Raw genomic sequence first — 21,409 nt, forward strand, 5'->3', positions numbered from 1 at the left:
CATAGAGGCTCACTCTGGATAATGTTATCAGTACTTTTAAATAGACACTGCATCAAATCTGTTTAATGCAGTGTCAAATCTGATTGCTTCCTCTTTACTTTTAGGTGTGTCTTACTCATTTCCATTTTGTTCTCAAAGAGTTTAGCAACTCAAAGAGATTTCATTGTTGGCACAATAATGAACTCAGACTTAGTCATTCCCATTGAGTGCCTATGTTGTATTATTGCTGTTATTAATATTGTTTTGCCTGTGTGCTAATGTTTCTAGTGCTGAAGCTTCCCCTGCTGAGTGTTGCCAGCATGCCAAGATTTTGGAAGATACACAGTTTGTTGATGGATATAAGCAACTGGGATTTCAGGAAGCAGCTTATGGCGAATTCTTGAGTCGGTTAAGAGAAAATCCTCGTCTTATTGCCTCCTCTTTGGTTGCTGGAGAAAAACTCAATCAAGAGAGCACACAAAGCGTTATCTACACAGTTTTTACCTCCTTGTATGGCAACTGTATTATGCAAGAAGATGAAAACTACCTCCTTCAGGTTTTACGATACTTGATTGAATTTGAACTGAAAGAAAGTGACAACCCCAGGCGGCTTTTGAGGAGAGGAACTTGTGCCTTCAGCATCTTATTTAAACTGTTTTCTGAAGGACTGTTTTCTGCCAAACTTTTTCTTACGGCTACTTTACACGAGCCCATCATGCAGCTCCTTGTAGAAGACGAAGACCATCTGGAAACAGACCCTAACAAGCTAACGGAGAGGTTCTCCCCAGCACAGCAGGAAAAGCTCTTTGGAGAGAAAGGCTCAGATAGATTCAGGCAAAAGGTTCAAGAAATGGTGGATTCCAATGAGGCCAAACTGGTGGCTTTGGTGAACAAATTTATTGGTTATCTCAAACAGAACACTTACTGCTTTCCACATAGTCTGAGGTGGATTGTGTCACAGATGTACAAAACTCTCTCTTGTGTAGACAGACTGGAGGTCGGGGAAGTCAGAGCCATGTGCACCGATCTTCTTTTGGCTTGCTTCATTTGTCCCGCAGTTGTCAATCCAGAGCAGTATGGAATAATATCTGATGCTCCTATCAATGAGGTGGCGAGATTTAACCTGATGCAGGTGTGCTGTTGTGATTATTAATGCAACATTTGGTTTAAGATCAGCTGATCTTTATATAGAGTGGAACTTTCCTTTTCTTTCTTTTCTTTCTTTTCTTTTCTTTCTTTCTTTCTTTTTTTTCGTTTTCTTTCTTTCTTTCTTTTTTTTTTTTGAGACCGGGTTTCTCTGTGTAGTCCTCGCTGTCCAGGAACTCACTCTGTAGAGAGAGTGCTGTGATTAAAGGTGTGTCTCCAATGCCTGGCTATCATCTTTCCAAATTGTTCTAAATATTTGATTCTCATGAGATAGAAAAGCAATTATATTAGGATTTTGAGATATTATAGTAATAAAGTATTGCCTTGGTTTTCAGTGAAATCCTTGAACTCTTGGACATTGAGTTGACTGAGTTTTCTAGAACAAGCCCATCATCCCTCTCCTGGTAATTTCAGAGTCCAGATTGATTGGAAACTGAGACTGTCTTTTGTACCTTACAACTGGAGCTGAACAGGAGGCTACTTAGAGTTAGTATTCCTTGGAACATTAGGCCTTTCTGCAGAAATGTTCATGTGCTTGACAGTAGACATCACTCTATGAAGATGGTACATATCTACAGATCTACAGATCTGAGTTCTGGGCTAAGGAGATGACTCAGCAAGTAAAAGGCCTTGTGAAGAACTGATAACTTGAGTTCTGTCCCTGGAACCCATGTTAGTAGAACCAGCTACTGAAAGTTGCACCCTGACCTCTCACACATTCTAAGCACATGTTTGGCTATTAAGTTACACCTGAAGTCTTATTTATTAATTTATTTTACATGTGGGGTGTTTTGTATGAAGTCTTATTATTGATTTAATTTATTTTATGTGGGGGGATTTATCCAAAGCCTTACTATTTATTAATTTAATTGTGTGTGTGTGTGTGTGTGTGTGTCTGTGTGTGTGTGTAGGAGCGTTTTTATCTGCATGTATATCTGCACATGTCTTCAGAAGAGAACATTGGATCCCCTGAAACTGGAATTATACAAGAACTCGTAATTGAACTTAGGTCCTCTAGAAGAGTAGCCACTGGTCTTAACTCCAAAGCCAAAGCCATCTCACCAGATACCTGCCCAGTCTATTTTTTTTTTTTTTGAAACAGGGTTGTTCTGTGTGTAACCCTGGTACTTGCTCTGTAGATCAGGCTGGCCTTGAACTCACAAAGATCCATCTGCCTCTGCCTTCTGAGTGCTGAGTGAGATTAAAGGTGCAAACTACCTGCCTGACTTGATAAACCTTAAAAAAAATCATTGATTGGGGTTGGAGAGGGACTCTTTAGGTAAAAGTGTTCCTCTTCAGAAGAGCTAAGTTCAGTTCCCTGTGCCCACATCAGGCAGCCCACCAACTCCAGTTCCAGGGGATCCAACACCTTCTCTGGCTTCCATGGACAGGCACACACATGTTAAAATAAGTTAATTCTTGCCTGCAAGTTGGCACACATCTTTAATCCCAACACTTGGGAGGCAGAGGCAGGCAGATCCCTGTGAGTTGGAGGCCAGCCTGGTCTACAAAGAGGGTTCCAGGATAGCCAGAGCTACATAGATCCTGTCTCAGAAACCAACAGAAAACTATAAAGAGAATGCTTGAGTTCTTTATGGACTTGTGTGTTAGCCTTGAAGTCATTTATTGCATGGGTTAGCCTTTGCAGATAATTTTAAAATGTTCTCATGTTCGCAAGGTGGTTCTGGGGTAGGAAGTGCTGTGTGGTATAACAATGTGAACTCCATCTCTGAGACCTGTGATAGAAGGAGAGCGCCAGCTCCCAACCTCCACATGCACTGTTGCATACATGAGCTCCCTGTCTCAATATGCTCATACATATAGTAATAATAAAGTTTATTTTTTCCCCCTGAGTCAGGGTTCTCTGTGTAGCCCTGGCTGTCCTGGAATTTACTCTGTAGACCAAGATGACTTTGAACTCACAGAGATCTGTCTGCTTCTGCCTTTGTGTACGCTGTTGCCTGTCTAGTTTAAAATGTTTTTTAAGCACAGAAAAAGTATAGTATCAGAAGTAAATATACTGTACTTTCAATTTCCTAATGTTCCTGTCATGTGTTAACAAGAAACTACAGCAAAGTTTCTGCTTCCTCTACCTCTTCATCTGAAAATAGTAAAAGCTGACATAGACGAGACACACATTTTATTGGGAGCATTGTTTTGTTTGCCTGATGAGATGAATGTGGATGTTATAAAACCAGACACTCGGACTGGAATGGACAGTGTTGGTGTGTGCACCCACATAAGCTCACCACTGCTTTTGTTTGCAGGTCGGCCGCCTTCTGCAGCAGTTAGCAATGACTGGCACTGAAGAAGGAGATCCTCGGACTAAAAATAGCCTTGGAAAATTTGACAAAGTAGGAATGAATGTTGTGTTGCGTGAATTACTGTTTTGTAGACTGTTAGGTATCCAGGTATGCTAATCCACACCTGTAATCTCAGCTGAGGCAGGAGGATTGCCTTGAGTTCAAGGTTAGTTTAGACAATAGTGTGAGTCCTCATCACAAACAGAGAACCTCACTTGGTGCACAGCTTTAATCCCTGCACTTAGGAAGCAGGGCAGCTGACCACTGTGATTTCTCAGCCCAGCCATGGCTATTTAGAAAGACTCTGAGTCAAGAGTAAAAAATACAATTTGTAAAAAATTCTGGTCAAGTATTAGTGAACTTAACTATTCTCTTTATTAAATCTTGTCTCTAGGTGATATGAAAGTTAAATAATTCAGTCATTAATTTGCTTTTAAATTAGTTAACAATATTGTATCAGCAACCGTTAAATTTTGAAAGATTTTTCTAATGATTAAACTGTCTTACAAATATTGAAGGGGTATCATTGTAATAAGAATCAAGACCTATTAGATTATTTTTTTAAATTTTGTTTTTAACTAATTTGTTACTATTTTAACAGTCAGCTGTAATTAAATTATTTTAAATGTTCTTCATTTATGGCATTGTTCAGTTAATTGAGTAAAAAAGGTATTTCATTACATTTTGAGTAGGCTATCAGTTCAAGTTGGCTTAAAACTCAAATATTGGAGCTGGAGAAATTGCTCAGAAGTTATGAGTGCTTGCTATTCTTTCAGAGGACAGGAGTTTAATTCTCAGCATCCACCTTATGTGGCTCACAACCACCTGTAATTTTAGCTCCCAGGGGATCCTGCATCCTCATCTTACCTTTGCAGTCACCAGCACATATATGCTCATATATATATATGAACACACATGTACATAAATAAAAATCAAAAGAGTCTTAAGGACAAAGTAATAAAAAAATATAAAAACTGATATTGTACTGAGTATAGTAGTATACACTATAATTCCCGTACCTCAGTGATAGAGGCAGGAAAATTACTGTGGTTTGAGGCGAGCCTGGATACCATGGTGAATAGATTTTTTTCCCTCAAAAATCAAGAATAACAACACCAAAAAAATCCAAGAAACAGTCAGGTGGTGGCGGCGCACGTCTGTAATCCCAGCACTCAGTCAGGAGAGAGGGGCAGGTGGATCTCTGAATTGAGCCCAGCCTGGTCTATGGAATGAATTCTAGGACATCCAGGGTTTCCCAGCCCTGTCTGGAAAAAATAAAGCTACAACAAAAACCCTCAAAACCCAAGAAACAGTTAGAGAAAGATGGATTAGTGGGTACAGACACTTGACACCAAGCCTGAGGACCTGAGTTTGATCCTCAGAACCCACAGGAGGAGAGACATGACTCCCTCAGGTTCTCTTTTGATCTCCACATGTGCACCCCAGATAAATACATGAAAACATTTAAAGGGAAAACCAAATAAAATAAAATCTGTTCTGTGTCATTTTCCCAATACTTCTCATTTCTCACCTTCACTTCCTCTCCAGAAAGTTCTGTGTTTTGCTCTTCTGTGTGTTCTTCTAGAGGTCTATGTGTGTCAGCAAATTCTTAGTATGTCTTCCATTCCACACCCCATCTGCCTTTTCAGAATTTTAGGTTCTAAGTTACATGTACTTTATTTTTATTTTTTTGAGCTTATTCTGCATCATTCCATAAGGAATTGCAGTTTTTAAAATGTTGGATTTAAAATAATTTTCATGAAGTTAATTTTTTTTCATGCTTATCCACCTTGGTCAGAATTTTTCTCGTCTTTTGAGGGAGACTTTGGCTTTGATCTCTTCCTGTTTTGACAGAGCTGTGTCGCTGCTTTCCTTGATGTCGTGATTGGGGGCCGTGCAGTGGAGACTCCACCAATGAACTCCGTTAATCTTCTGGAAGGCTTGAGCAGAACTGTGGTTTATATAAGTTACAGTCAGCTTATTACTCTGGTAACGGCATCATTTAGTTGACGCTTTTTTGAAATTCTTTTAGCCACCCATTGGCAGGTCACAGAAGAATATATCCTGTCAGAAGTATGTATTATGTTTGACAGTTCATTTCACTAGATAATGTCCTTTCTTTTTACAGGTGAACTTTATGAAGAGTGTGATGTCTGGAGATGAGCTGAAGGAAGATAGAATGGCTCTTGACAGCTTGTTGGGAAGCCTGCCCCAGGCTAAGCCAGGGAAGAGCAGCAGTCTAGACGTCACTCCCTACAGTACTCCTCAGATGTCTCCAGCAGCCACCCCAGCCAACAAAAAGAACCGGTTACCTATAGGTAAGGAGAGCTTTCCATATTGCAGCTTTTCTTTAAGTTTACTGTTTCTTCAAAGGTGGGGTGTAGCCACTAGGTAGAGTATTTACCTAGTTTTTTGACGTCCTGGGCTCAGCCTCCAGCACTGCATAGCCTGGGTATGATGGCTCAGGACCTTAATACCAGCACAGGAGGTAGAGGCAGGGTAATCAGAAGCTTAAGGTTATCTTTGGGTAGTACTTGGTCAGCTTGAGTTATAGTAAACCCTGCTTTAAAAAAAGTTTTTTTTTTAAATATATATTTAACTAGGCTTTACTCCCTTAGTATGTGTTATCTATCCACATACATGCAAAAGTTCAGCATGTATCCTGAACAGGCACTGAGTGAGCCTTTTATTTATGTTTTATTTAATCCACACAAACATCCAGTCATGGTGTGGTCACTGTGGTGCACTTGGAACACTGTCAGACACTGGGTGAACAGAGCATTTATCTCTGCCCTGATATTCTCAGCTTAGCTCCTCCTAGGCAGTCAGGGAGGACAGGAGAGCAGTGCTCTGCCTACTTAGTGTCCACGGAGAGACTCATGGGGTTATAACTCAGTCAGATATAGAAGGAAGAGTGAAGCCTGCATTCTTTGTTGAGGAGTGGATGGATGCGAGAAGCAGAGAAGAGTGTTAGGCTCCAGGCGCAGGAGTGTCCCAGCGTCTGTTGAGATGAGAAGCTCAGCAAGGCCCTGTCAGCTTAGACAGCTTTGTATTTCATTCATTTCTTTTTTGTCTGTGTCAGGATTGAACTTAGGGTTTTGCACATGCCAGGCAATTACCCGGTCACTGAGTCATATCCCCAGTTCAACTTTACACATTTTAAAGAAGAGGATTTTGTTTTAACTTCTGTTAACTGATTTTTTTTATGAACACAGTTTCTTAAAATTGATGTTTTCTCATTTAACATAATATGTATTTATATCAGCAGGAATATGGTATCATCAAGTCTTTGGCTTTCTTTACTATAACTGTAGTTCTAGAGGATCTGGTGCTACTTTTTGACCTCCGTGGGCACTAGGCATGCATTCATGCAGACAAAACACTCATACACATAGAATTTTTTTTTTAAAAAAAACTTTTTTATTAAAGTGGTTTTTTATTTTGTTTTATTTTGTTTTTGATTTTTGAGACAGGGTTTCTCTGTATAGCCCTAGCTGTCCTGGAACTCACTTTGTAGACCAGGCTGGTCTTGAACTCACAGAAATTCGCCTGTCTCTGTCTCTGCCTCCTAAATGTTAGGATTAAAGGGATACGGCACCATGAACACATGGTGTGTATTCAAGACCAACCTAGTATATCTAGTGACTTCCAGGGCAGCCAGTGCTGCATAGTGAGACACTGTCTCAGAAATAAAATAAATAGGGGGCTGGAGAGATGACTTAGTGGTTAAGAGCAATGGCTGCTCTTCCAAAGGTCCTGAGTTCAATTTCTAGCAACCACATGGTGGCTCACAACCATCTGTAATGAGATCTGGTGCCCTCCTCTGGCATGCAGGCATACATGGAGGCAGAATGTTATATACATAATAAATAAATCTTTAAAAACATAGAAAAATATTATTTGAGTCATGGTTGGTGGTTCATACTTGAAATCCCAAGACCCTAGAGGTCACTTTATGCCCAAGGCTAGTCTAGTTCACAAGAGAAGTTCCAGGCCAATGATGGCTGGCTGCAAGGTGGGAACATGTCTTATACAGACAGATGAACATCTTATTTGGAATAAAACAACTTAAGCTGAAAATGGTATCTATTTAGGAAGAAGATAGAGTTCTAAATGAAGTAGCTAAATGAATACCCAGCTCATGACAGCACAAACTTTTTAAAACAAATTTCTAGCTGGTGGTGGTTTTGCATACCTGTATTCCCAGCACTTGGGAGGCAGAGGCAGGTGGATCTCTCAATTCCACTCCAGCCTGGTCTACAGAGCTAGTGCCAGGACAATCAGGGCTGTTACACAGAAACATCCTGTCTCAAAAAAAAAAAAAAAATTCTTTTGATTGAAAATAAAATTAAGTTTATGTTTAGTGATTTTTTTTTTAATATTGTGGATTATTGATTTAAACTTTAGTAACATGAAAAACACTAATTTTTTTGGTAGAAATTTCTTCCCCATTGTTCACTGTTGTAAATTAGTTTTTTTTTTTTTTCATTTTCTGTCACTTGAAAATGTTATCAGAGTTGGGTTTAGTGGGGAGCAGATTTCAAATGCTTGCCTAGTGTGTTTCGTATGGTCATGTGGCCTTATCATTGCATTTAATTTCATGTTCTAAACAATGTTTCCAATGTTGAGAGGGTTGATGTTCTTCCTATTTAATGTTTTTGTAACCCAGGACAACAGTTAGCGGCCATCACTGCCTGGGATTCCTCAGCCACCAATCTTACCGCTCATATTCCTCTAGTAACCCCGTTTGGTGGGTAATAGGCTGTTCTCCTTTTCTTCCGTAATTGTACTTCAGAAATATTCACAGGTGTATTCTGTGTGCATGCTGCTTTTGCTTTCTATAAGTTGCTACATGAAATTTGATCATTTGCATTCTTATAATTTTCATCTGTGCTAATAAGAGCTGCTTATGAGGTTCAGTAGATGTGGAGGGTGGGGCGTAGAAAGACATGGTGGGCCTGCCTTAGGGTTTTATAAGTCGGTGTGAAGTGACTTGAAAACGAGAGCGATGAGGGCAGCTACAGCTTTGTGAGATGCGGATTGTCTCGACATGCCCTCTGTCTGTCCTGTGTGTTCTCAGTCACTGTAGTGTACCTGCAGTATGTTGAGTTTGATCGCTGTGAGAGAATCATGGAAGGCTAGGTCACTTTGTCACAAAAATTAGATGTTTCACTGTTCAAAATTTCTTAAAAGATGTATAGGATGTGATGCCCAGTATAGCTCAGTGGTGGAGTGCTTCTCTGGCTCGGGCATCGTAGGTAGGTAGATAAGTTTTTAAATATAATATATACATCAAAATAGTTGGAGATAAGTATTACTTGTAAGGCTGGAAAAATGGCTCAGATGGTAGAGAACTTGATGCTAAACTTGACAATTTGAGTTTGGTCCTTGGGATCCATATGATGGAAGAAGAGAACTGCCTCCCACAAACTGTCCTCTGTCTGTCTCTACAAGAGTGTTGTGGTATACCCCCACACTAAAGAAATAGAAAAAGGAAAAAAGGAAAGAAAAAAAGAGGCTGGTAGATCTCTGAATGTGAGGCCAGCCTGATCTACAGAGTGAGTTCCAGGACAGCCAGGACTGTTACACAGAAATCATCTTGTGTGTGCATTTGCGTGCGTGTGTGTACGGGTGCCGCAACATGCACAGGTGGAGGTCAGAGGTCAACTTTTTTGGAGTCAGTTTTCTTTTTCTACCAAGTAGATTCTGAGACTTGAACTCAGGTCACCGTGCTTGGCAGCAAGTGATCCATCGTGTAGAATACAGCAGTATCTATCCCTGTGTCTCTGGGAAGGTCTGATGTTGATAGGTTTCAGAAGGAAGAAATGTGCTTTCAGAAACTGGCCCTGGTTTCCCAGTAGTTGTATAATTCCTTTGCTGGGTGTGACGTGGGTGCCTGTCAGTCATCTCAGCATCCAGAAGGTTTCCACCTGCTGGAGCAGTGCTGATAGTGGGGTCCTGGCTTCTCTGAGCTACATAGTACAGCCTTATCTTACAGAAACAGGACCAAGCATGTTGCTTCATTGTGTGCCAGGCTTTCACCTGACATTTTTAAACACTTATAAACTTATTTATTAGTATGGAAGGCTGCTGGCAGTTAAAAATAGTTCAAGTGTCTTAAAAACATGAGAAACAAGGTAATGTTTGTTTTTGTTTTTTTTTTTTAAAGATGGGTTTTCTGTAACTTTGGAGCCTGTCCTGGAACTTGCTCTTGTGTAGACCAGGCTGGCCTCGAACTCAGAGATAAATCTGCCTCTGCCTTCCGCGTGCTGGGATTAAAGGTGTTACCCACTACTGCCCAGCGGTAGTGCTTTTTTGGCTAGGATGTCTTTCCTGCACCACAGCTGGGACCAGGCGCAGCCTTTCTGTCCAGTGGAGGTGGAACACTATTTCTGATGATCAGTTGCTAAAACATTTTTTTTATATATGTATAAGTGTTTTGCCTAGATGCATGTTTGTCTATGTACCAAGAGCATGTATGGTACCTGTAGAAGCCAGAAGAGGATGTCAGATTCCCTGGGACGGGAGCTTAAAACAGTTATAAGCTGGTATGTGGGTGCTGGGAATTGAACCCAGGTCCTCTGCAAGAGCAACCAGTCCCCTTAACCGCTGAGCCATCTCTCTAGCCCTCTACTGGTCAGTTGTGAAGGAGAATCTGTGTTAGTCTCAGGAGAGTGACTAGAAGGACCTAGTTAGTGCTTGTTTTTTCCTGTCTATGTTTTAAACATCATCTTTTATGCATGCATGAATGTTCAACACTAAGAGAAAATACATTTTTGTATTCTTGTGCCATTTTCTTTATTTTGACCTTTTCTTTTAAATTATTTTATTTGTTAGCAACTCGGAGCAGAAGCCGAAGTAATATGCTAATGGACTTACATATGGACCATGAAGGGTCATCTCAAGAAACCATCCAGGAGGTACAACCAGAAGAGGTGCTGGTCATTTCCTTAGGGACAGGTCCCCAACTTACTCCAGGGATGATGTCAGAAAATGAGGTATGAATGGGTTATTTTTTTGTTTGTTTTTCAAGATAAGGTTTCTCAGAAATTCACCATCCTTTGCCTCTGCCTCCCTAGTGCTGGGATTAAAGGTATACATCACCACTGCTTGGCACTTTGTTTTATTTTGGGTTTTGATAATGAGTCTCATATAATCATAGCTGGCTTGAACTCTGGTCTTCTGCCTCTAACTCTCAAGTGCTGGGGTTGTAGGTATATGCCACTGCATGTAACATAGAGGTTTTTAATACATAAAAAAATAATGAAAAATATATAAAATAAAATTTAAAAATGCTAGTAGTTTGTAAATAACAGAATTTTTTTTTCTTCTGATTGTTCTGGGGGCCAAGAAGTCCAAGATCCAGACATGTTTGGTGTCCTCTTAGGATCTGATTCCTGTAGTCCCCTCTCCTGGCCTCATGTGGGGAAAAGGTGCATGTGCTGAGTGTGGAAGACACTAGCCTCATGTGCAACCCCTGTTCAAACAGTCACTCTTTGGGCTAGGATTTCACCACATCAATCTTTGGAGAATTCAAGCATTCAGGTTATACCAATTCTTCTTTTCTTTCTTTTCCTCCCTCTTTCCTTTCCTTTCAAAACATCTCCTTTCTTCCTTCCCTTTCCTTCCTCTTTGAGACTGGAATTTGAGGTACATATCTCCAGTATATGAACTTGTTTTTGTTTTTCTTACATATTTATTTATTTATAAATAATGCCAATTAAAATTTTCACTTCCCCCATTTCCCTCCCACTCACCCCCACTCCCAGTATGTGAACTTGTGATCCTTCTATCTACCTGAGTGCTGAGAATTTATGTGCCTGCTACATTGGGGCTGGAGATTAAATCCAGGATTTCACGCGTGGGCAAATACTCTACCACTGAGTTGTATTTCCATTCCCGAGAGTGCATTATTTTCTAAAGTTTACTGTCCACACATGCTAAGCCCCTGTGAACAGTGAGGAGGGCCACCATGACACTGAAGTCGGTGAGCACACCTAAACCAAAAGGCCTTGTTCTAGTGGCACTAGAAGACAGAAGGGAAAGCCATGGCATTGTGGTGCAGATGTTTGGTAAGACTTCTCTAGTGATTTGTAGGGAATGCTTTGTTTATTTTCTTCTGCTGGTAGAGCAATAGGGTTTGTGTCCAGAGTTCAAAATTCCTAACATATGCTTTTTGTTGTGTGGTTAGGGGAAAAATGAAAGAGATAAATAAAACATTAGGGAAATAAAATTTTTTAAAGATTACTTTTTTATGTATGTGAGTATTTTGCCTGCCTACATTTGTGACTACATGCATGCCCAGTGACCAGGGGGCCCATTAGATCCCCTGAATCTAGAATTACAGATGGTTGTGAGCCATCATGTAGGTGCCTCAAACTCAGGTCCTCTGAAAGAACAAGTGCTCTTAACCACTGAGCCCAAAGTGGATAAAAAAATTAAATGAGATTAGGGGGCTATGATGGCATAGTGTTTCTTACAGAGGACCAAGCATCCACATAAGGTGGCTCACTGTAACTGTAGCTCCAGAGAATCTAATAGGCTCTTTGGGACTTTCCAGACACCTGCACTCACACACGTACCCTCCCCAACATACACATGGTTTAATTTAAAAAAAAAAAAAACTTAAATAAAAAAAAAAAAAGAGACTGTTGGGCATAGTGGTCCACACCTATGGGAGGAAGAAGGCAGGAAGAATACATGCTTAGGGTCAGCCTGGTCTGTCTGCATAGGCTTCCAAGGCACGCTAGGTAAAAAGTCTGTCTCATCAAATTAAAAAAAGAGAGAACAAGAGAAAGAAAGAGAAGGAAGGTATGGGGAGGGGGAGTAAGCATTGGTGACAGTGAGTTTTAAGAATTTGTTAAAAGAGTTTAGAGTTAGAGGCAAACATAAAGAAGAAATCTTGACTGCGATTGTAGGCAGTGTCTTACAGACTGTGTGTGTGTGCGTGTGCGCGTGTGTGTGTGTGTGTGCGTGTGCATGTGTGTGTGCACATGCTCTATATATTTTGGTTCTTGAGGGATTGATCTCAGGTCATCTTGTTTAAAGAGAAGTATCTTTCTTACTTGTTGATCTTACTGGCTTAGAAGCAACAACTTATATTCAATAAATGATGGCTTATTTTTCAAGAAAGTTCATTGCTAGCTTGGAAAGTCAGAGCTCATAAATCCAGATGTGGTGGCTTACATTTGTAATTTCAGCACTCAGGAGATAGAGGCAGGGGGCCAAGGACTGAGGGCACACAAAACACAATGAGACCTGCCAGATCCTTGGCTGAACACTAAGCTCAAGCTGACAGAACAGAACACCGAAGTCTTACGACCCCTGTGCCTCCCTACTGCTTCCCTGTGTGACTGTCAGTTGCTGACCCTGGTAAAGAGTGGAAGACATAGTTGGAGTTGCCTTAAATATGGACTTTGTTCTGAGTCCCATGTGAAAGCCTGATAGGCCTTGCAGACAAGAACGCAAATATGCACTTGTGGTTTATTTATTTTGTCAGTGGTCTTTCATTTGTGATAAACCAAAAATTGTATTCTATTTTTATTCTTTATTTTTCTCAGGTTCTAAACATGCAGCTCTCGGATGGAGGACAAGGAGATGTCCCTGTTGATGAAAACAAACTCCACGGTAAACCTGACAAAACCTTGCGCTTTTCCCTCTGCAGTGATAATCTGGAAGGCATATCTGAAGGTGAAGGGCTACTGCATTCAGGGAGTGTGTGATCCCAGTTGTTCTGTGTTCTTTAAAGGAGCCTTATAATTTACAGTTAAGCCATCATGCCTCTCACTAAAGAGGATAATGAAATTTTCCTCTAATGAGCTTTAACATGGCTGGAAGACTGTTTTTTCTAAATATAAGTAAGATTGCAAGAGGCTGCTGGTCATATATAATGGAAACGTGTCCTCATTCAGTGTTAAATGAGTAACAGCAAGTTGTGTTTTTCAACTTGCTGTCTGTCAAAGCTTATAGAGCTCCTTTAGAAGGCTGTGGTGCATGTGCAGATGGGGAGTGGACTGATGAGCATCTCAGGATGCTGTGCAATTCTTTACTGTTGTGTTCCTGTATCCACACACTCACACCTGCCTTCATGGATTGAGAAGGGCAGTCAGGGCGAAGATAGACCTCAGCTGGTAGAATGTTTGCCTGGCATTCCTAGATTTAATCTTTAGGTGTAGGGGAAAATAATGAAGGAAGCTTTAAGCCAGAATGTGAAGTAAGAGTTTGTCATTACATAATTTAGTGCCTTTTGTTTATGTATAGAGTCCAGTTTATTAATGTTTAAAGGAATATATGAGTAACGTATGTTCACTCTACAAAATGTGGAAAGGAAATAAACTCATCTGTAATTTCACTATTAACAGTTGATATTTGAATTATTTATAGCAAAATTAAGTTAATGACATTTTGTAACATTTTTACTTTTGTGTGCCAATAACATTCCCCTTGTAATTTGTGGTCTTAAATAACATGTTTGTATTTTTATAATTTTCTTTTTTATCTTTCTGAGACGAGTCACAATGTATCCTTGGCTGACCCAGAATTTGCTATGTAGAACAACAGTTTGGCCTTGCACTTACAAAGGTTCTCCTTCCTCTGTCTCCCGAGTGTGGAGATTAAAGGCATGACCACCATCCCTAACAATAATATGCTTTTAAAGGAATTTTTTAGCTTCAAATATGCCTATCAATTTATTTTAGCATTCTACTGTGTGTCGAAATGTCGAACGCTTCTACTTTTTATTTTATTTACTTATTTACTTTTATTTATGACATAAATTCCCGATTTCCCCTGGTCAAGAGTTCTTTGAAACAATTCCATTAGCCTTAGGCAATCAGAAAATAGAACTGTCTGATTTGCTCATCCTGCGAATGGCCCTGCAGGTGACATAGGTTTTATTTATTTATTTTTTAAATATTTTTTTTAATTTATTATATATACAATATTCTCTCTGCTTGTATGCCTGCAGGCCAGAAGAGAGCACCAGACCTCATTACAGATAGTTGTGAGCCACTATGTGGTTGCTGGGAATTGAACTCAGAACCTTTGAAAGAGCAGGCAATGCTCTTAACCACTGAGCCATCTCTCCAGCCTGTGACATAGGTTTTAAACTGACCATTAAGCCTGCTTGTGACCTTGTCAACCTCAGCCATATTCATCTTGGCACTAATGATGTAGCAGTTCCGGAGCATACAGGTTCACAAACTTGCTGGTGCTGTTCTGCATGTCCAGGCGTCACCTGCCTCCTCTAGGTCCTGTGTGAGAGTGCAGAAAGTACGTTTACTTCTTAAATATTGCAGTAGTTGTACAAGAACTTTAGTCATTTTTTTCTTTTTCTTTTTTTCCCTTTCTTTCTTTCTTTCTTTCTTTTTTTTTTTTTTTGAGACAAAGTTTCTCTGTAGCTTTGGTGCCTATCCTGGAACTAGCTCTTGTAGAACAGGCTGGCCTGGAACGCACAGAGATTCTCCTGCCTCTGCCTCCTGAGTGCTGGGATTAAAGGCATGCACTACCACAGCCCAGCTATTATTATTTTTTTTTTTTAAGATAAATTTTTATAATCAGCTGTTGGCTCAAAGACATCTATGTTTTTAAGGAAATAAATACAATATTAAAAGTATTTTAAATCAGGCATGATGACACACATCTATAATTGCAGGGTTCAGAAGGCTGAGGCAGAAGACTTGAGAGTGTAAGACTAGTCTGGGCCATGTAGTGAAAACCTTTCAAAACAAACAGAACAAAAACTATAATCATTTTTTAGGCTGTTTTCATTGCATGAAATGTTCCATGATGACTTATGAATGTTTTAAAAAGATGCTGACAGAATGACTATTTCTGTAGGCCCTTCTAATCGCTCCAATTCAGTATCTTCTCTTGACCTGGAAGGAGAGTCTGTGTCTGAACTTGGGGCTGGACCTTCTGGGAGTAATGGAGTGGAAGCCCTGCAGCTGCTAGAACACGAGCAAGGTAAAGTGGTGGTGAGTGCAGCTGACAGGAGAAGAGTCTGTGATTTCAGAGAAGCATGTACGTTGGCTGTGTTTGGGAAGAGTCATTTAAGTGTAATTAAGAGTAATTTAATTTAAGCAAGTTCTAGGACAGCCAGGACTAATTGTGGTTTTTCAAGACATTTCTTGTAGCTTTGGAGCCTGTCCTGGAACTCGCTCTGTAGACCAGACTGGTCTTGAACTCACAGAGATCCACCTGCCTCTGCCTCCTGAGTGCTGGGATTAAAGGCATGTGCCACCACTGCCTGGCTGCCAGAACTGTTATATAGAGAAGCCCTGTCTTGAAAACCCAAACAGAAAAAAGAAAAAAAAATCACATCTTTGACAGGCCTTTTGAGTGATTCCAAAGTAGGAGGTGACAGTCTTAACATGTGAGGTGTTACAAAGTGAGTCAAGGGCTGGGGAGTTGGCTCAGCCATCTGTTGTGTGACACTGTTCCTGGAACATTACACATGTCTTCTCACTGCAGATAGGGAGCCCACAACAGACCAAAGTCCTTTGGTGAGCTATGACTTTTATCGGGGTTACTTATAGCAGAAATGACTCATACACAACTGTTTAAAGCCCACCCCAGCAGGAGTGACAGCTCACAAGAGCTGAGAACCTAGAGCACACTGCCTCGTCCGCAGGCAGCTCATCAGGTCCTTTCCAAGTGACTCAGTTGGTCTAAACCTCTTCCAGGCAGATTAGCTGGTTTCTGCTTCTTCTAGATATCTTGTCTGGTCTCAGATTCTTCTTGGCTGTTTGGCTTTTCTTGACTCTCCATGTCTGAGAGGCACTTTCAGCTTTTATTGTTTATTTGAATTGGAATATTTCAATTTCAGAGAACACTGTTAAACAACACTGTTAAGACTTGCTACTCTTGCACAGTACCCTGGTTTCGTTTTCAGCACCTATACAACAGCCTGTGTGGGCTCTGTAGACACCAGGCATGCTTGTGGTGCACAGGCAAAGATTCATCTACATAAAATAATAAATTAATCTAAAAAGAAGGTGAATTGAGGCGTGGGTATGGTGATGCAAGTCTTTAAGCCTAGCACTCAGGAGGAAGAGGATTTCTAGCTAGCTTGCTCTACATAGAGAGACCCTACCTTGAATGAAAGAAAGAAAGAAAGAAAGAAAGAAAGAAAGAAAGAGAGAATTGGGATCTAGATGTGGTGACCTCTACCTGTAATCCCATCATTACAGAGAGGGTGAGTGGGAGGAACATAAATTTATGTCTTTTTGAGGCCTAGTTTTAAAACAAAACAAAAGACATCAACGCCAAAAACCAAATCAAAATTTTCTAAAAAGGGAATTGACCAGAGTGTGTTGTAGGGCTGGCCAGATGGCTCATAGATAAGAATGCTTGCTACACCCTCATTTGAGCCTCCAGCACTCCTGTGCCTGCACCCTCAGCACTGGGCCACAGAGGCACAGTCCTTGAAAGCTTGCTTAGGTAGAATGCTGTGTTTTCAGTGCAGTGGAAAGTGAAAAGCAATAGTGAGGACACATTGCGCTTCTAAATGTGCACATCGCATACACAAACAGGTTGTAGAAAATTGGTCTAGGAAAGAATGAAAATTGTAGAATGCACACTTGAGAACTATTGCCAAGTGAAATAGTTTGCATATGGGTTTATCACCTAATTATTAACAATAATTGGATCCAGTAAGCCACCCTGAAGTGTTTACCTTTGCTTTCCTCTTTGGCTTAGTTTTTCTCATTTAGACTGGGCTCCTCTATCTCCTGTCAGCAGTGGTTAGGTGGGGATCTCTGCTAATCTTTACTGGGGTGAATTGATCAGTGGGGAGCAGGCTGGAATGTGTGCTTATTAATGATAAAATGAATAACTCAAAGTTTAAAGATAGAATTCTGTCAAGTCAACCAAAAAGTCACAGCTGTGCCACCATTTTTAAAGTGCTTACACTTGTTTTTGATAGCTACAACACAGGATAATCTTGATGATAAGCTGAGGAAGTTTGAGATTCGTGACATGATGGGACTAACAGATGACAGGGACATATCCGAGACGGTGAGCGAGACCTGGAGCACCGATGTCCTGGGAAGTGACTTTGACCCGAACGTCGATGAAGATCGTTTGCAAGAGATTGCAGGTAACTGATGTTCAGGGCCTGCAGGAATGAATAGCAATCTAGTTGTCAGGCCCATTTGTCCATCACAGAAGGGCTAGAGCTAGGGCTTTCAGCATTGCCTAGGTATCTGACTTCCATGTGGAACAAGGCATTTCAGTACCTAACCTAAGCAGTCATGTGTTAACTACTGTTTGTGTTAACCCTGCCACGCTGGTAAAATGGCTGAGTTGGGAAAGGCACATGCTGCTAAGCCTTCTGAGCTGACTCAGACCCCTAGGAGCCATAGAGGGAAGAAGAGAACTGTCTCCCACAAGTTGTCCTCTGACCTCCATGTGTGCCATGTTTTTAGCACAGTTCTATTACATACTTTTTTTTAAAAAACAAGAAAGTCAGGTTAATCCCAGTTCTTACGAGGCAGAGACAGGTGGATCACTGTGAGTTCAGGCCAGCCTGGTCTACATATACATAGGTAGTTCCAGGACAGCCAGGGACTACACAGAGAAACCCTGTCTTGAAAAAAAGGAAAGACCTACACAAGAGTCTTTTGAGTTAATTTCATGTCAAGTTTTATCTCTGAGGCATAGTATATGTACTCAGTTTGTGATTAGCTTATTGTCTTTTTGAGGCTAAAAACCTTACCTTAAAATGAAGGTTCTGTAGACTATATTCATAAAATATGGGCTCCAAGAATGCTGAAGTTCTCTAAAAGGAGGGCTGGTGGTGTAGCTGTTGTTGGGACACTAGCCTACTGTGTGTGATGGTCTAGGAACTGTTCCCAAGCACCACAAAACCATAGAAAACAGTGAAATGAACTCATTTCTAGAAGAACTAATTCTCTTCTAAAGTGGAACTAACCAGTTTTTCCTTTTTTAAAATGTCAGTTTATTGTGTTACGACATTCAAAACCTGCCCTTTTTAGAATGCTATTTTGTGACTTTTGAAAGATTCATACAGCCTTTTAATTACTACCTTCCTTTTCTTTTTAAATCATGAAAAATATCAACCGCAGACAACAGAGAATGGTAGGAACTCACTGTACCTGACCCTGGGCTTCGTCAATTAGACACACATGGCCAGTTTTGTTTTCCCATTCTTCCCTTGTCCCTACAACCCCATCAGGCTTAGGCAAATTCCAGACAGTCTCTGTGTGTGTGTGTGTGTGCGTGCATGTGTACCTGATCACCACAGAGGCCAAAAGTGGTCATTGGATCCCCTGGAACTGGAGTTACAAACATTTGTGAGCCACTTTGTGGGAGCTCTGGAACTGAACCTGGGTCCTCGACAAGTACAACAAATGCTCTCAACTGCTGAGCCATCTCTCCATGCCCTTATTATTCTTTTAATGTTAGATTTGTAAAAGGTAACTTTTACTTGTAACTAATTTCAAAACTTTCTCAACCCAAATAGAAAGCTTCTTTTTTTATATTTATATATATATTTATATTTATACTTATGATTTTATTTTTATCTTATGTGCATTGGTGTTTTGCCTGCATGTGTGTCGGTGTGAGGGTGTCAGGTTCCCTGGAACTGACAGTTGTGAGCTGCCATGTGGGTGTTGGGAATTGAACCCGGGTCCTCTAGATGAGTAGCCAGTGCTCTTAACTACTGAGCCATCTCTCCAGCCCCAGAGTTAATTATTCTTTTATTAGCTTGAATCAAATGTAGTGTAGAATTCCCATCTTTAATTTATCTGTGTACCACATGTATACGACACTGCAGAGGCCAGAAGAGAGTGCTGTATCCTCTGGCACTGGAGTTACAGCTATCTGTGAGCTGCCATGTAGATGCCAGGAATCAAACCTAACTCCTTTGGAAAAGCAGCCAGTATTTTAACTGCTGAGCCATCTCTCCTCATCTTGAGTATATTAAACACAAGTGTACAGTAATGTTTCATTCACTCCACTTGTGTTTTTTAGTAGTGTATAGAGATTTCTCAATTGGTTTTGTATTACTTTATTCCAGATGCCAATGTAGTATTGTTCTTGACCACAAGCAGTATTTGCGGTTGGCTGAGTGCTGTGCAGGAGCTGTGTAGTCTCCTGAAATGTACTGCTCTGAATTTATTGCCGATATGCCGGAAGAAAACATTTTTGGCTAATATAACTTTCTGTGGTTAAATTCTCTGGCATCCCTGTGGGACTGTAAAGGTAAAAAAGATACCAAGGACATAGATAAGATTTGCTGAAAAGCCACAGTGAAAGTAGGTTGCCATGACTCTAAAGATGTGTTTTCCCTGTGGAGAGTCAAAGTTAAGCAGGAGGAAAAGAAGATTGTGGTCCTGGAGTGATGGCTCAGCAGTTAGGGCAATACATTTACTGTTTTCCAGAGGAGAGGGCCTGAAGTCAGTTCTCAACACCATGTAACTCTGGTTCCAAGTATTTGATGTCTCTTCTGATATGCTCTGGCTTCTCCATGTGTGTGGTGCACATAATTCAGGCACATATATGCGCATGAAGTAAAGAAAAGGAGGTTGTGCCAGTGTATTCAACTGGGAACTTTGTGTTTTTAGTATCATGCTTAAATGAAATTCCTTCCTTGGCCACTTTCTTGTTGGTAAAGATTTTGTTTACCACTGTTCTCAGACCCTTCTAACATTTTGTTCCCACTGGTCTGTGCAGGTGCAGCAGCAGAGAATGTATTAGGCAGTTTGCTGTGCCTTCCAGGTTCAGGGTCGGTTCTCCTTGACCCTTGCACTGGCTCTACTATATCAGAGACCACAAGTGAAGCTTGGAGCGTAGAGGTATTGCCAAGTGACTCAGGTTAGTATACTGTCATTATTTGCATATTTTATTGTGTAAGGGGTCCTCATTTCTATATTAGATATATTTTGCCAACTGGTATACTTTTTTTTTTTGTTTTGTTTTGTTTTTTTGAGACAGGGTCTGGTCCAGGCTGACTTTGTATTCAATATTCTCTGCCTCAGTCTATAAAAGTATTAGAATTTTAGGCATTTACCACAGTTACTGATGACTTATACATACACATACACATAAGGCAAATGCCAGAAAATCAATTGTTAAATTTCAAGTAGGACATTTTCTTTTCATCAAGGAAAAGTTTATTGTTAGTTAGCATTGATTAACATAGTAAATGCTACTAGATGTGGTGGCGCATGCCTTTAACCCCAGCCTTTGGAGGTCAAGACAGACAGATCTCTGAGTTCAAGGCCAGCCTGGTCTACAGAGTTCATGGACAACCAGGAATACACAGAGAGACCCTGTCTCAAAAAACCAAACCAAACAACAACAACAAAATAATAATAATAACAACAACAATAATAATAAATAATAGTATAGCAAATGCTTTCTGAGTCTGTATTAAATTATATTTGAAGCAATTGTTTGAAACTCAGCAGACACCAGTGATCTTAGCACTGAGAATGGAGGCAAGTGTATTTTTGAGAGTTTGACGCCAGCCTGATATACATAGCGAGTTTCAAGAAAAGTTCAAGATCTATGGAGAGATCCTGTCTTAAACCATCCCCAAAAAGAAAGAAAAGGGGAAAAACAAAAACCAAAAAAAACAAAACAAAACTTCTTCACCTAATTATTAAAAAGTAAGCTTTTTGAGAAGGGGTCTCGCCATCATGCCCATCTTAAAATACTTTTTTAAAAATATTCATTTATTTACTGTTTATTCATCCATCCATTTATTTATTTACTTACTTACTATACAGTGTTCTGCCTGCACACCAGAAGAGGGCACCAGATCTCATTACAGATGGGTGTGAGCCACCATGTGAGTGCTGGGAATTGAACTCAGGACCTCTGGAAGAGGAGTTTGTGCCCTTAACTGCTGAGCCATCTCTCCAGCCCTTTTGAAAGTGCTTTTGAAAACATTAAAATTTAGACAGATCAGTGCAACGCTAAGCTATTCTGTACCTTCTAATACTGTTTTCATG

At 40.4% G+C, this 21,409-nt stretch overlaps 1 protein-coding gene across 10 annotated transcripts in view; it reads left to right on the plus strand.

Annotated features, from left to right (window-relative positions):
• Window positions 1–21,409, plus strand: part of Gapvd1 (GTPase activating protein and VPS9 domains 1) — a 72,324-nt gene that overhangs the window by 19,014 nt on the left and 31,901 nt on the right. For 5 of the 10 annotated variants that reach the window (XM_087899690.1, XM_087899692.1, XM_087899695.1 and 2 more), the window contains 10 exons: window positions 268–1,111; window positions 3,393–3,479; window positions 5,283–5,417; window positions 5,557–5,746; window positions 8,098–8,178; window positions 10,266–10,426; window positions 12,989–13,118; window positions 15,267–15,392; window positions 17,353–17,526; window positions 20,127–20,267. In XM_087899690.1, coding sequence (XP_087755816.1) covers window positions 268–1,111; window positions 3,393–3,479; window positions 5,283–5,417; window positions 5,557–5,746; window positions 8,098–8,178; window positions 10,266–10,426; window positions 12,989–13,118; window positions 15,267–15,392; window positions 17,353–17,526; window positions 20,127–20,267 — 2,069 coding nt within the window. The remainder of the gene's footprint in view (window positions 1–267; window positions 1,112–3,392; window positions 3,480–5,282; window positions 5,418–5,556; window positions 5,747–8,097; window positions 8,179–10,265; window positions 10,427–12,988; window positions 13,119–15,266; window positions 15,393–17,352; window positions 17,527–20,126; window positions 20,268–21,409) is intronic. The other 5 variants (XM_087899694.1, XM_087899698.1, XM_087899697.1 and 2 more) reach the window with 3 other exon arrangements.

The sequence above is a fragment of the Myodes glareolus genome, chromosome 21, assembly GCF_982192425.1.
Source record: "Myodes glareolus chromosome 21, mMyoGla1.1, whole genome shotgun sequence".
NCBI classification, from domain to species: Eukaryota; Metazoa; Chordata; class Mammalia; order Rodentia; family Cricetidae; genus Myodes; species Myodes glareolus.